The 13,352-nt window shown below is 41.8% G+C and overlaps 1 protein-coding gene across 1 annotated transcript; it reads left to right on the top strand.

Moving 5' to 3' along the window:
* Positions 1 to 334: 334 nt before the first annotated feature.
* Positions 335 to 2,920, top strand: LOC148116762 (uncharacterized). Its single transcript, XM_087882373.1, has 2 exons — positions 335 to 929; positions 1,131 to 2,920. The coding sequence occupies exons 1-2, from the start codon at positions 728 to 730 to the stop codon at positions 2,174 to 2,176; spliced, it is 1,248 nt and encodes a 415-aa protein (XP_087738499.1). The 5' UTR covers positions 335 to 727; the 3' UTR covers positions 2,177 to 2,920.
* The last annotated feature ends 10,432 nt before the right edge of the window (positions 2,921 to 13,352 follow it).

Raw genomic sequence — 13,352 nt, 5'->3', positions numbered from 1 at the left:
TTACAATCAGGGTGGATAAAAATCAATGATTTTTTAAAAAAAATCAAAAAAATCAGATTTTTTTTATTTAAATCGGATTTTTTTTATTTAAATCGGATTTTTTTAAATAAAATGCTTTTTGAGGAAAATATATTACCATCCAAAGGTTATTCCATCATGAAATAAAGATTAGTTTTTTAATTATGTAGAATAAGGCTGTATATGTTTATTTTTTTGGTAAATAAATTCCATTAATCCATTCACAATGTCATGTTCTTCCAGAGATTTTTGTAAGATTATTGGGCAGTTTCTCTGCCTACAAGATATTATCACAGATGCTTGGTTTACTTTTGCAGTTCTCAAAACTGAATTTGACTCAGCAGAGATCACATGCCTCTTCTTCACAGCAAAAATGTTATAACATGAACAGAGTTGAGAAAAAGACCTTAATCCTATTGTTCTACAAACCTATGAATACAGAATCAACCCCTTCAGTGCTAAGTTTCAAGAAGTTCAGTGAATAGAATAGAAACAATATTTTTCTGATTGTTTGGAGTGGAATAGATCTGCACAAGAAGAAAGTGAAACTAAGTGTGAGGAGGAAGGGACAAGCAGACAAGCAGTACAAAATGAAAGTGAAACTTTCTGAGCACAATACTGCACAGCCATAGACAGACAAGTCTTTGGATCTTTTTGTGTGTATGACCTGAGGTTTATCACATTCTTTCCTTGGAGGAAAAAACCTATAATGGCAGCAGGCCGTAAAAGAGACCCAGTTTGGCAATATTTTAATGAAGTTCCTTTACCTATCGGTAAGGCAGGCATGCGTGCAAACTGCAAACACTGCAAGAAAGAAATGCAAGGCCTGGTGGCCCGAATGAGGCAACATCATGAGAAGTGCTGTGATGAAGATGACCAAAGAAACACATTTGAACAGGCAGGATCTTCAGGTTGGTAAACATTTTTATTGAATCATATTTCTAAAGACTACCTTGAACTGTCATGTTTGAGCAAAATTATATTTCTTATTATTATTGCATGTTACTGTCATTTGGTACAGTTATGAAGAAAAGCAAATATTCCTTTTGGGGCAGTGCTGTGTACAGAAATTGTATAAACAATTAAATAACAGCATTGACTTTTTTGTTTAGGGGAATTCATGGATTCTGGAAACTATCCACCTTCAAGATCACCATCCTCCTGTTCTACAGTTTCAGAGTTATCCATCCAGGATAGTGCTTCATTAGCATCATCATCATCAGACACCCACAGCCACATATCACTATCACCTAAAAGAAAGAAAAAACCCTTCCCTCCTGGAACCACCATACATAAGTTTGTGATAAAAACTAGCAGATTAGAAAAAGAGTTAATTGATGAAAAAATTGCCCAGTTTGTTTATGCAATGAACTCTTCTTTCCGTCTGACTGAGAACCCACATTTCATTAATATGGTTCAGTCACTGAGACCAAGATACAGTCCACCCAGCAGAGCAGATGTTGCAGGGAAACTGCTGGATAAAGCGTATGACAGAGAAATGGAGCAATGTGCAACAGCTCTGGAGGGTAGAATTGTTAACCTAAGTATTGATGGGTGGAGTAATGTCCACAATGATCCTATTGTATGTGCTTGTATAACAACAGAAGAAGGGAAAGTCTTCCTTGCACAAACAATTGATACGTCAGGAAATGCACACACAGCAGAATACTTACAAGAAGTGGCAGTAAAAGCTATAATAACATGTGAACAAAAATTCAAATGTCTAGTATGCAGTTTGGTCACAGACAATGCTGCAAATGTATCCAAGATGAGAAGAAATTTAGAAGAGCAGGAAGGGAATACGAAGCTAATAACATATGGTTACAGTGCTCATTTGCTGCACCTCTTAGCCAAAGACTTAAGTGTTCCAGAAATAAAGACTAATGTTGTTGAAATTGCTAAATACTTCCGTAACAATCATTTTGCTGCAGCAGCTCTGAAAAGGATGGGTGGAACCAAGCTAACGCTCCCACAAGATGTTAGATGGAACTCTGTGGTGGACTGTTTTGAGCAGTATATCAAGAACTGGCCTATTCTGATGACAGTTTGTGAAGAAAATCGAGATAAAATAGATGGCACTGTCATGGCCAAAATCCTCAACATTGGGCTTAAGAGAAATGTTGAACATATGCTGAGCATCCTGAAAACCCATCTCTGAAGCTTTAAACAAAATACAGAAAAATAGCTATTTTATTGCTGATGCTGTTGAAATTTGGAAGGAACTGAGTGAACACTTAAAAACAGAACTACACATGGACAGAATTAAATTACAAGCATTAAAAAAACGAATGGGACAAGTACTGTCTCCAGCTCATTTTTTGGCAAATATTGTCAATATCCAGTATCAGGGTCAAAACTTAAGTGCTGAGGAAGAGGAGTTAGCTATGACATGGGTATCCAGCAATCATCCATCTGTAATGCCAACTATAATAAACTTCAAAGCTAAGGGGGAACCATTCAAGAAATATATGTTTGCTGAAGATATTTTAAAGAAAGTCACACCAGTAAACTGGTGGAAATCACTTAAGCACTTGGATTTAGAGACTGTTCAAGTAATGATTTCACTTTTAACAGCAGTAGCTTCTTCTGCAGGCATTGAAAGAATATTATCTTCCTTTGGACTCATTCATTCTAAATTGAGAAATCGTTTGGGACCTGATAAAGCAGGAAAGCTTGTTTTTCTTTTCCAAATTATGAACAAAGAAGAAGATGAAGATGACGAGTGAGCTACAGAGGACAGTATTTAAGTTTTTCATGTGTAGGCTGGGCTGACAGTCTAAGTTTCTTAAAATATATATATATTGTTTAGCCAAATTAGTTAACAAATATGGATGTTTGTTTAAGCAAATAACATATGCTGTAATGTTATTGTTTCTGTTGAATAAATCTATTTAAATTGTTATTATTAAGGTAATGATTATTTTTCTCCTTCCTAAGTACAACAGCAAAGTTGTCCAAATATGAATGATTAACCTATTAAACTGGGGATAAAAAAACTAATATGAAAAGTTGTTCTTCTAAAAATCTTCATCTACTTGCATATTAAAGTTATACCAGCAAGAATTAGTCTTTATGTAGAAAACTATGATTTAAATCAAGCCTTACTGACTAGTGATTTAAATCGTGACTTAAATCGTGATTTAAATCAGTTTGATTTAAATCAAATCCACCCTGGTTACAATAGCAAGATTTTCCATGACTCCACAATCACATTTAGCAAGATTGCATAATTTGTAATCCACCAGGATGAACAGATACCTCAATCATCTGAGCATAAAAAGTCTTCTGCTTTACTTCTTGCCTGAGGTCCCAGAGCCTTGGTGGCGCAGTGGTTAGAATGCAGTACTGCAGGCTACTTCTGCTGACTGCCAGCTGTCAACAGTTCAGCAATTCGATCCTCACCGGCTCCAGGTCGACTCAGCCTTCCATCCTTCAAAGGTTGGTAAAATGAGAACCCAGATTGTTAGGGGCAATAGGCTGACTCTGTAAACCACTTAGAGAGGGCTGTAAAAGCAATAAGGAAGTGGTATGTAAGTCTAAGTGCTATTGCTATAGTAGGGAGCTTCTCATAAAGAAACCTCAAACATGTCTAATCACAAATACTACTAACTCAGTGGGACTCACTTCCCCACAGGTTAGGGCAGAAGTACTTATTAGGATCTACTGAATGGGCAATGGACTACATTTGACTTGGAGTTATAGAAACTGTTCAGAATTATTTCAGTTACCACATCACACTGGCTGTAGTGATGTCATTTTGAGACACTTTCTTCCCTCTGCATGGGGAATTTACTTTCTAGGGATTTTTTTTTTGTCTTTGTTCCCACTCTGTACCGAGTGCAGAGAATGGCCTTGAAGGTTAATAGGAAGAGTTTCTGCCAAGGCAGTGGTCAGATAAGAGGGGCTTGTGCCTGTCTCAAGAAAATATCCTGAGAAAACATTTCAGACAAATCCTACCCCAGTTCACATGAAGATAAAGTGAACGAAGGGAAGCATATTGAGACTTGCAAGATTGATGTCAGCCCAATAAGATAGATGTTTGAATGCTTGATGTCTGGATGTTTGAGACACCTTGAGAATTAAGATAATGGAGGGACAGAAAGAAAGAAAAGAAGAAGAAGGAAGAAAAAGAAAGAGAGAAAGAAAGAAAAGAGAGAGTGGGGGAAGACAGACTTGGGAAATGAAAAAAGTCAAGTGGAAATAATATGTCTGCTATAATGCAATACAGTACACAAACAATTTGAGATTCACCTCTACATTAATGCTTGCTCTTCTTGGCCATCTTACTGAAAAGTAATATACCTGATTCTTTTGGTACATACCAGTGTGAAATCCTCCCCGGTTTGCCACTGGTTCGCTGCCTGCGAATGCATGGTGTGTGCCAAATGTACACTGCGTGCACGGATGTGTGGTGCATGCCAAATGCGCACTGCATGCACATGTGTAGTGTGCACCAAATACGTGCTTTGCACAGAAAAAGAGAGCTTGGGAAGGTAAGTAGAATAGCGAGGGGGGGGAAACAGCTGTGTCGCACAATTTAGATTCGCTAGAAAGTAGGATTTCCTGCTTTCTAGTGAATTTAAATCGCGCAGCATAGCTGATTTTCGGAAATACCAGTTCGGATGTACTGGTAGCTTTTTTAAAGTATGGTTCTCCCGAACTGGTAGCTTTTATCACTACCGGTTCTCCCGAACCGGTGCGAACCGGTAGCATTTCACCACTGGTACATACCTAGTGTAATCTAGATTCCTGGTGAAATAGATATAAATCAACTATTTCAGCAGAAGTCAAGTTTTTCAAATGTATGCTGGCCTTTAAAACATCCAAAATGCACCTTCCATGGAGAGGAATGTCTCTGCATGGCACTTGCATATAATTGCACTTTTATGAATACACTTCCAAAACCAGCAACCGAGATCTGGCCTAGCCCAAGGCTTTTTTGTATTCCACCAAAAATGCCTGACAGCAAAGATCCCACTAAGATATTTTGGATGTAAGCAGATATTCCACGTGGCACTAAAAAAAATATAGATTAATACCCGTGGTGAAATCCACATTTTTTACTACCGGTTCTATGTGCATGTCTTGGTCGGCGTGGTGTGGCTTGGTAGGCGTGTCTTGATGGGTGTGTCAGGGGAAGGATACTGCAAAATCTCCATTCCCACCCCACTCCAGGAGAAGGATACTGCAAAATCCCCGTTCCCTCCCCACTCCAGGGGAAGGATACTGCAAAATCTCCATTCCCACCCCACTCCAGGGGAAGGATACTGCAAAATCCCCATTCCCTCCCCACTCCTGTGGGAAGGATACTGCAAAATCTCCATTCCCACCCCACTCTGGGGTCAGCCAGGGGTGGAATTTGCCGGTTCTCCGAACTACTCAAAATTTCCACTACCGGTTCTCCAGAACCTGTCAGAACCTGTTGGATTTCACCCCTGATTAATACTCTATAAATCCTAACTGTTCACTGCCATGTCACAAAACCCAAAACCCGCTGCCTGTAGGGATAGTTCAAAATGTGAAGCAGGCCTAGCATGCTTCCCTGCACAGAAGCCTACATAGACCTACTGAGATGGTTTGGCATTAAATATGTGTTCTATTTCATATAGAAATTTCTGTAATTGCCGTTTGAGGTTAGCACATTTTGCTGTTTCTTATTTTAACTATTTTTCTCTACCTTGGTGCTCAACAGCACTTGGAATGCCCTGACCTTCATGTACCAAATGCATCATTTTATATAAGGTTCGGAAGAAGCATGGGATTGCTCAGACTTCAACAAACTAACTGGTTTTGACAAGTAAATTTCCCCTTAAATATGTTTCAAACTTCCCCCCTATACTGGTCCCTGAGTCACTCTGACAGGTTTAATTTGTCTTGAAAAACGAATGTGTTAAACTCATTAGACATTCAGTTTGTAAAGATTGTAAGCAGTAGATTGATTACTTTTCTGTGTGCCTGCTCTATAGGATGTGCCCACAAAGGTAAGAAACACTTAGCCAGTGGAAATGCACACCACTTACGTGATGGGAAATTAATCTCAGATCAGCTTTCTTCTGCTGATTTGATGTTTCCTTGTTCTCTAATTTGTTCAAAATGCCCCTGTGAATCATCCTGATGCCCTGGGCACAACAGGGATGGCACAACCTCCTTCTTTTTGAACGAGAAAATAAGCAATATGTGAAAACTGTATTTCCTTGGTCCCTAAAGGACATCTCAGGAACTGTAGGGTATTTCAGTTCCCTGCTTTGAATCTGGAGAAAAAGCTCCAACCTTGGAGGGGAAAATGTGATGTCTGAGACCGATTCCCAAATGAATCATCTTCTAATTTATTTTTTTGTAATCCTCAGACTTGGGGAAGATTTATTCTGCAGTGCTGAAAGACCAGGAGGCATGATGGCAGAGTTTTATATCCACTAGATCCAAAGGGCTTTTCCCCCCCTCTGAAATTTTCACTAGTCAGTAGGTTTTCTATCCTAGCCATAAGGGTTCACTTCGGTGAGGGAAGATTTTCTTTTTGAAAAACAAAGTGCCCAGAGTGGGAGAAAAACAGAGCAGAAAACATCTTCTCTCTCATGTCTACCTTGCCAGCAGAATCAAATGTTTGCTTTCTGCATTAATGTGCCGTACGTTCATGCTTTCTGGCAAGGCAGGTTTATTGCACGGACTCATTGGACTGGAGGGGACCTTGGCAGCCCAGGCCGGGTGTCTGTTGCTCCCACAAGTAAAGACTTTAATTGTCTAAACTTATGTTCTCCCCTTGTCTGGGAGCATGGATTGACTAACTTCCAAATTCTGGCTGAGCTGCTTGAAAAGATGGTAATAAGCCTGTGCCATGATCATTTGCATGGATGCTGCTGTATTGAGGAAATCCTTTCTGTAAAATGGTTCCTATGTAGTGGTAGGATTCAAATCATTTAACAACTGGTTCTCTGCCCTAATGACCAGCTGTGTGGGCATGGCTATGGTGGACATGGCCAGGGGTGTGTGACAGGCAGCACTCGGCCTCCTGCACCCCCCTGGGAGCAAAAACAGGCCACGGGGTGGGGGGGGGCATGCTGCACCCTCCCACGTCCCATTTTGGGCCTCCTTGCAGCCTCCTGGGGGTGAAAATGGGCTGCGAGTGGGGGGGTGTGCTGCACCCCCCGTACCCCATTTTGGGCCTAGGAGGCCTCCCTGAAGCTTCCTGGGAGCAAAAACAGGCCGCGGGAAGACTCCTGGAAGGGGCAGGGCAGGGCAAGCCAGCAATTTAATTACCAATTCCTCCAAACCGGCTGAAACCCACCATTGTTCCAATGTATTTAAGGCCCAGTCAGAAACTTTTCTTTTCTTTCTATCTGGATTAGAGTTTCTCCTCCTAAAAGAACAACTATGAATGAAAGACAGATTGGACTTGAATGAACCTCATTGGTCGGATTTAGTGCTGTGTTAATCCTGTACTTCAAACCAAACAACTGTGCCAATGAATGAAGGCTTAGACAAGAGGGGGCCTCAAAGTATGAAATTTAGGTATTATTACTCATTTAATACAGTTTGTATTGAACATAGCCTTGAAATATTTCGGAATGTTTTCTGCCACATTGGTATAGTGGTAATTGGAGACTCAGCACTGTTTAATGGGTGCATTCTGTGGTATAAATAGTGGGGAAGAAGAAGATCTACCTAGAAATTATGGAAGGATTTGGGCTCTTATTATGGCAAAGTGGTTTGCCTGCGGCTTGTATAGCACTATTTTGTAATATGAACAATGTACAAATATGCAGACACGCTAATAATTCTATTCAGTGTTTAGTAAAGTGAAAGGAAAAAAATATTTCAGCCCCACTGCTCAGGAACTTTTGAAATACTTGCTATGGAAATTTTTAGAACTTCAGTCTATTTAGAATTTCTAAGGGAGGAAGGTCAGAGGAGGGAAACCATCATTTGAGGAGTATCTCAGAATATTAAGTCAAGAGAAATGGTGGTCTTTTGTGCAATAAAGAATGGAAAATATTTTCCTCCCAGAAGACATTCCTGGAGAAAAAATATTCACATATGGCAATGATTTCCTAAACATTTTGCAATATGAAACAAAGGGCAGGCCAAACATTTTGATCCTGGAGATAGAATTCCAACTGATCACCCTGGCAATCCCACTTGATGGAAACTTCATTTCAGCAATGGTACTTTGATCTGGGGACCTACAAATTTGTTTTTTTCACCCCATCATTGATTGTAGTTTATAATCCTAATGGTGATATTGTTGTTGCTTATATAGTGCATAATATTCAACAAAGCAAGCACTGGGCAGAAACTAAACCAGGCAGGCCTCCAACAGACTTGCTTATAATGTGACAATGAGAGAGATAAACTGGAAGGGAAAGCATGTGGTTTGTATAGAAGAGAATGCATGTTTGATTTCCACAGTCTCTAGGGAAGGTTGGGAACCTCCTGTGAGACATCCTGAAGAACCACTACAATTCATAAAGAAAGAGTGGCGATACCTCCGCTCTATAGTTTCTTTCATTTTCTTTGTTGTATTAACTCTGTAGGGGTGGAGGTATTCCTTGGCCATATTATCTGGGACTCCTTTGTGCTTCTAAACTGTATGAAAATAGATAGGTGCTGTACTAGCCATTAGGAGAAGAGCAGAGGTGGGTTTCAGCAGGTTCTGATCAGTTCTGGAGAACCGGTAGTGGAAATTTTGAGTAGTTCAGAGAACCGGCAAATACCACCTCTAACTGGCCCCGCCTCCATCTATTCCCTGCCTCCCGAGTCCCAGCTGATCGGGAGGAAATATGGATTTTGCAGTAACCTTCCCCTGGAATGTGGTGGGAATGGAGATTTTACAGCATCCTTCTTCTGCCACGCCCACCAAACCATGCCATGCCATGCCATGCCACGCCCACCAAGCCATGCCACACCCACCAAGCCATGTCCACAGAACTGGTAGTAATTTTTTTTGAATCCCACCACTGGAGAACCGGTAGAGAGGTGACCACTTGGATCCAGGATGATTATTCAAAATCTACAACTGGTCTAAAATATAGCGGACTGCTTACTCACTGACATTTGATGTCGGGACATTGTCAATGCCTCTCTGCAGAAGGGCAAATTACTAGCAGTCTTGATGGAGATTGTGGGCAGGATAACTTCTGAGGAGGTCATCCCTGCATCCAGCAGTTTTCATTAACTATAGTCCAGTCTTTAATCTGCCCTTTTTATGGAGGCTTGTTGAAATAATGATGGTGGACTAACCCCAGAAGAAGTGGATTATTTGGATATTTTTCAGTCAGGGTTCAGATCCAAGTATAGGCCCGGTTTTAGCCATTCTCTTGAGTGACCTCTGTAGGGACCTGAATTGGGGTAGTGGTATGCTCCTTCTGGTCCTGTTGGACCTCTCAGTTTCAGGCAGCATCTCTGGGGAAGATGGTCCTAGTCAGATCGAGCCCAGTGTGCTTGCCTTCAAACATCTATCACCACAGATGGCTGCTCCTTCTCTTCGGCCCAGCGAAGCCACTATCTGTCTAGTCCCTGTTTTTTTTTTTTTTAATTTGATTTATATGCCGCCCTCAGGGCGGCTTACAATGTGCTAAGCAATAGCCTTCATGCTTTTGTATATTTATACAAAGTCATCTTATTGCCCCCACAACTGGGTCCTCAATTTACCTACCTTAGAAAGGATGGAAGGCTGAGTCAACCTTGAGCCTGGCGAGATTCGAACCTGCAGTAATTGCAGGCAGCTGGTCTTAATAACAGGGTGCTTTAGACCACCTTACTACCAAGGCTCTTTTTTGTTTATCCAAAGAGGACATTTTCCCTTTATGACAATGAAAGGGATCTGAACTGAGCCAAGCCATAGCATGGATTATGTTAGCAAGGGTAAAAAAAAAAGATTTTTAGGAGACTTAATGACGTCGATTTTCTATGCTGGCTAAAACCGTGAATCCACTGGCTTTCTAGAGAATAAAATGTTGGATGTTCAAGTTGCTTTCATTGCAGCATGTGTCATAATTTTGAAAACAGCATCAATATTTGCTTAATTTGCTGATCGAAACAATGCCTTCCATATGGAGCAGGGGGTGAATGGAGGGAGTTCTTCTGCTTTAATTGTTATTTAAGAGTAAAGCAAGGTCTGCTGCTTGAGTGAAATGGGTCCAAAAGGCATCAGAACTGTCAGGAATAGGTCTGTCTCTTAATCTGTGTTTATAAAAGCAGTGTCGGTTAATGGAAGACGCTAACCAGGCATTTCCTATTGGTACCTTAAAAAGAGGACACAGATCCTCTTCCCCTTCTCTTCTCCCCTTTCCCTCCCCACATCCTCACGGCAAACAGAAAGCAGATGCGTCTGAAATATGGCCAGATGAGTTTTTGTTTTTCCTTGTTCGAAAGAAGGATGAACATAACCAAGCTAATGCACACTTCCCCTTCAGCTGGCCTGCCAGCTAGTCATTCTGATGATGATAACTATGGTTTCCTGTTCTAACATTGGCAATTAAAAGCCGGTTTTAGGGAGCACTTCTCAAGTGGAGAAAGTAGTAGGAAAGAAGAGCATTCAACCTACCGCTGGGAAGGCATCGTCCTCAAATTATTATTTTTTTTTTGGTTTGATTTATATGCCGCCCTTCTCCAGAGACTCAGGGCGGCTTACAATGCGTTAAGCAATAGCCTTCATCCTTTTGTATATTTTACACAAAGTCAGCTTATTGCCCCCACAATCCGGGTCCTCATTTTACCTACCTTAGAAAGGATGGAAGGCTGAGTCAACCTTGAGCCTGGTGAGATTTGAACTTGCAGTAATTGCAGGCAGCTGATGTTAATAACTGTGCTTTAGTCTGCTGCGCCACAAGGCTCTGATTGGCTGTGTTGCAAAACATTCCAGCTTGAGGACAACTTTATGTGTTGCTGAAATGTAATGCTGGATTTGCTGTTGCTAAGGGACCACTTGGCATAGTGGTTAGAGTGCAGTACTGCAGGGTACTTCTGCTGACTGCCGGCTGCCTGCAATTTGGCAGTTCAAATTTCACCAGGCTCAAGGTTGACTCAGCTTTCCATCCTTCCGAGGTGGGTAAAACGAGGACCCCAATTGTTGGGGACAATATGCTGACTCTGTAAACCGCTTAGAGAGGGCTGTAAAAGCACCGTGAAGTGGTATATAAGTCTAAGTGTTATGGCTAATGCTAAAAGAGAGCGTCTTGATATCCCATCAGAGTATTTGTCTATTTAGTTGATGCAATCCTAAATAATTCTTCTACAAACAGAGCTTGGCCTGTTCCTAGTGCAGGGAAGTTTCAGCTGTTTCAGCAGGAGGGTTCCTTTTCTCCCCAAAAGAGGTGTGCCTTCATCCCACATGTGACTAAGTAACTTGGCTAGATGGGTACTCTATACTTAACTTGGGTGGGCAATGGTGAGCGTAGAGACATTAATTACTGCATCTCATGATGCCACATTTCTGAGGTAACTCTGTTGTTAGACATACCATATTACATCTGCAAAAGAAAAAAAAAATCCAAATGACTGTTAGGTAGTAGTAAAGAATGACTAGTTTTACATCTTTTATTCCCATCTAACAACTGTCTGGAGTTTTGCTGCCCTGATATGTAGGCTTAGTTAAACTCTAGCTGGAGGTGAGTCCCGGTTAGGTAGAACTAAGAGAGATTCTTGCTTGGACCCCTAAAGAACTGCGCCAGTCAAATATAAACAATCTAAGTATCATATATTATTAGTAAGTCAAAGCCAAATAAGGGGCTGTCACAAAGAAGAGGGGATCAACCTATTTTCCAAAGCACCAGAAGGCGAGGCAAGAAACAATGGTTGGAAACTAACCAAGGAGAGTCCCAAAGGTGCTTTTTCAAGAGGCAACTGGACTTTCTGGTTTTTCTTTGAAGATGTTTCGCTTCTCATCCAAAGAAGCTTCTTCAGAGCTTCTTCAGAGGAGAAGCTTCTTGGATGAGAAGCAGTGGTGGGATTCAACCGATTCTCACCACTTCAGCAGAACCGGTTGTTAAATTGCTGGCTGGCCCCTCCCCTCCACGCCCCTTCCAGAAGTCCCCATACAGCTTGTTTTTGCTCCCAGGGGGCTGCAGGGAGGCCTACTAGGCCCAAAACGGGGCACGGTGGGTGCGGCTTGCCCCCCATGGCCTGTGTTTGCTCCCAGGGGGGTGAGGAGGCCGAGTGCTGTCTGTCACACCCCTGGCCACGCCCACCACGCCCACCACGCCCACCACGCCCACCCACCCAGTCATTAGGGCAGAGAACCGGTTGTTAAATTATTTGAATCCCACCACTGATGAGAAATGAAACGTCTTCAAAGAAAAACCAGACAGTCCTGTTACCTCTTGAAAAAACAACCATGACCTGGATGACTGAGAATCTCCATAAACATCTAACCAAGGATAGAAGCAACCTAGAACTAAGGAGAAATGTCTTGACAGTGAAAACAATTAACCAGTGGAACGGCTTGCCTTCAGAAAGAGACTGGGCAGCCATTTGTGTGAAATAGTATAGGGTCTCCTGCTTGAGCAGGGGGTTGGACTAGAAGACCTCAAAGGACCCTTTCAACTCTTATTCAGTTAGCATTATGATTTCATGAGGCTTACCAAAACTGAGCTGCAAATATACAGATGGCCACCAGATGGCAGCATATAAGTATGAAAAACACCTAGTCTTCTGCATTTCCCCTCCCCCCCTCCCTTCCTCCAGTTCAGGTAGACCTTGCTTAACCTTAAGGTGAGGTAACCAACTTCCAGGAGTCAAGGGAGCAATTCAGCCACCTGGTCTTTTGGAAAGCATCAGGAAGCTTTCGGAGGATGTGGTGAGGATACCGGAAGCGACAGGTCCACTTCTTAGGCTTTTGGGATGTGTGAAGGGTAGAGATGGAAGCAGGAGATCTGCAGAGACAAAAGACACCTATCTCCAGTCTTACGATGGTCCCAGCCAATTTAACAGTAATATGGCATAATTCTGGCAGGGGTGGATGGCATGGAACATAATAAAAATGAAAATCAGAGTGGATACTGAAGCTTTCCAGAAGCTTCTTTGTTCTATTCACACTGTTGTTGATTTGGGATTTTGGTGGGGAAGGGGAGAAGAATAAAATTCTACCAACAAAATTAAGTATTTTGCTAATAAGTTTCAGCAGTGCGCTCTCAAGGTTGGTGGATGGCAAATGAAATGCCAGGGCCCATGCCAATCATAATTTGAAGGGTCTTTGGGGCTCTCTGAGCTTTCTGTCTGTTTTCCTGCAGAATTTCGTTGCTCAAACTACCGGTAGGTAACATCATCAGTGCATCAGAGAGCACCAAGGACACCTCATTTCAACCCTGAGCCACAAATGTTCTCCTTTATTCAATCACAGA

The sequence above is a fragment of the Pantherophis guttatus genome, chromosome 1 (assembly GCF_059756535.1).
Source record: "Pantherophis guttatus breed Tessera chromosome 1, ASM5975653v1, whole genome shotgun sequence".
Lineage (NCBI taxonomy): Eukaryota > Metazoa > Chordata > Lepidosauria > Squamata > Colubridae > Pantherophis > Pantherophis guttatus.
The sequence above is the reverse complement of the archived record's forward strand: the minus strand, read 5'-3'. Positions and strand labels throughout refer to the sequence as shown.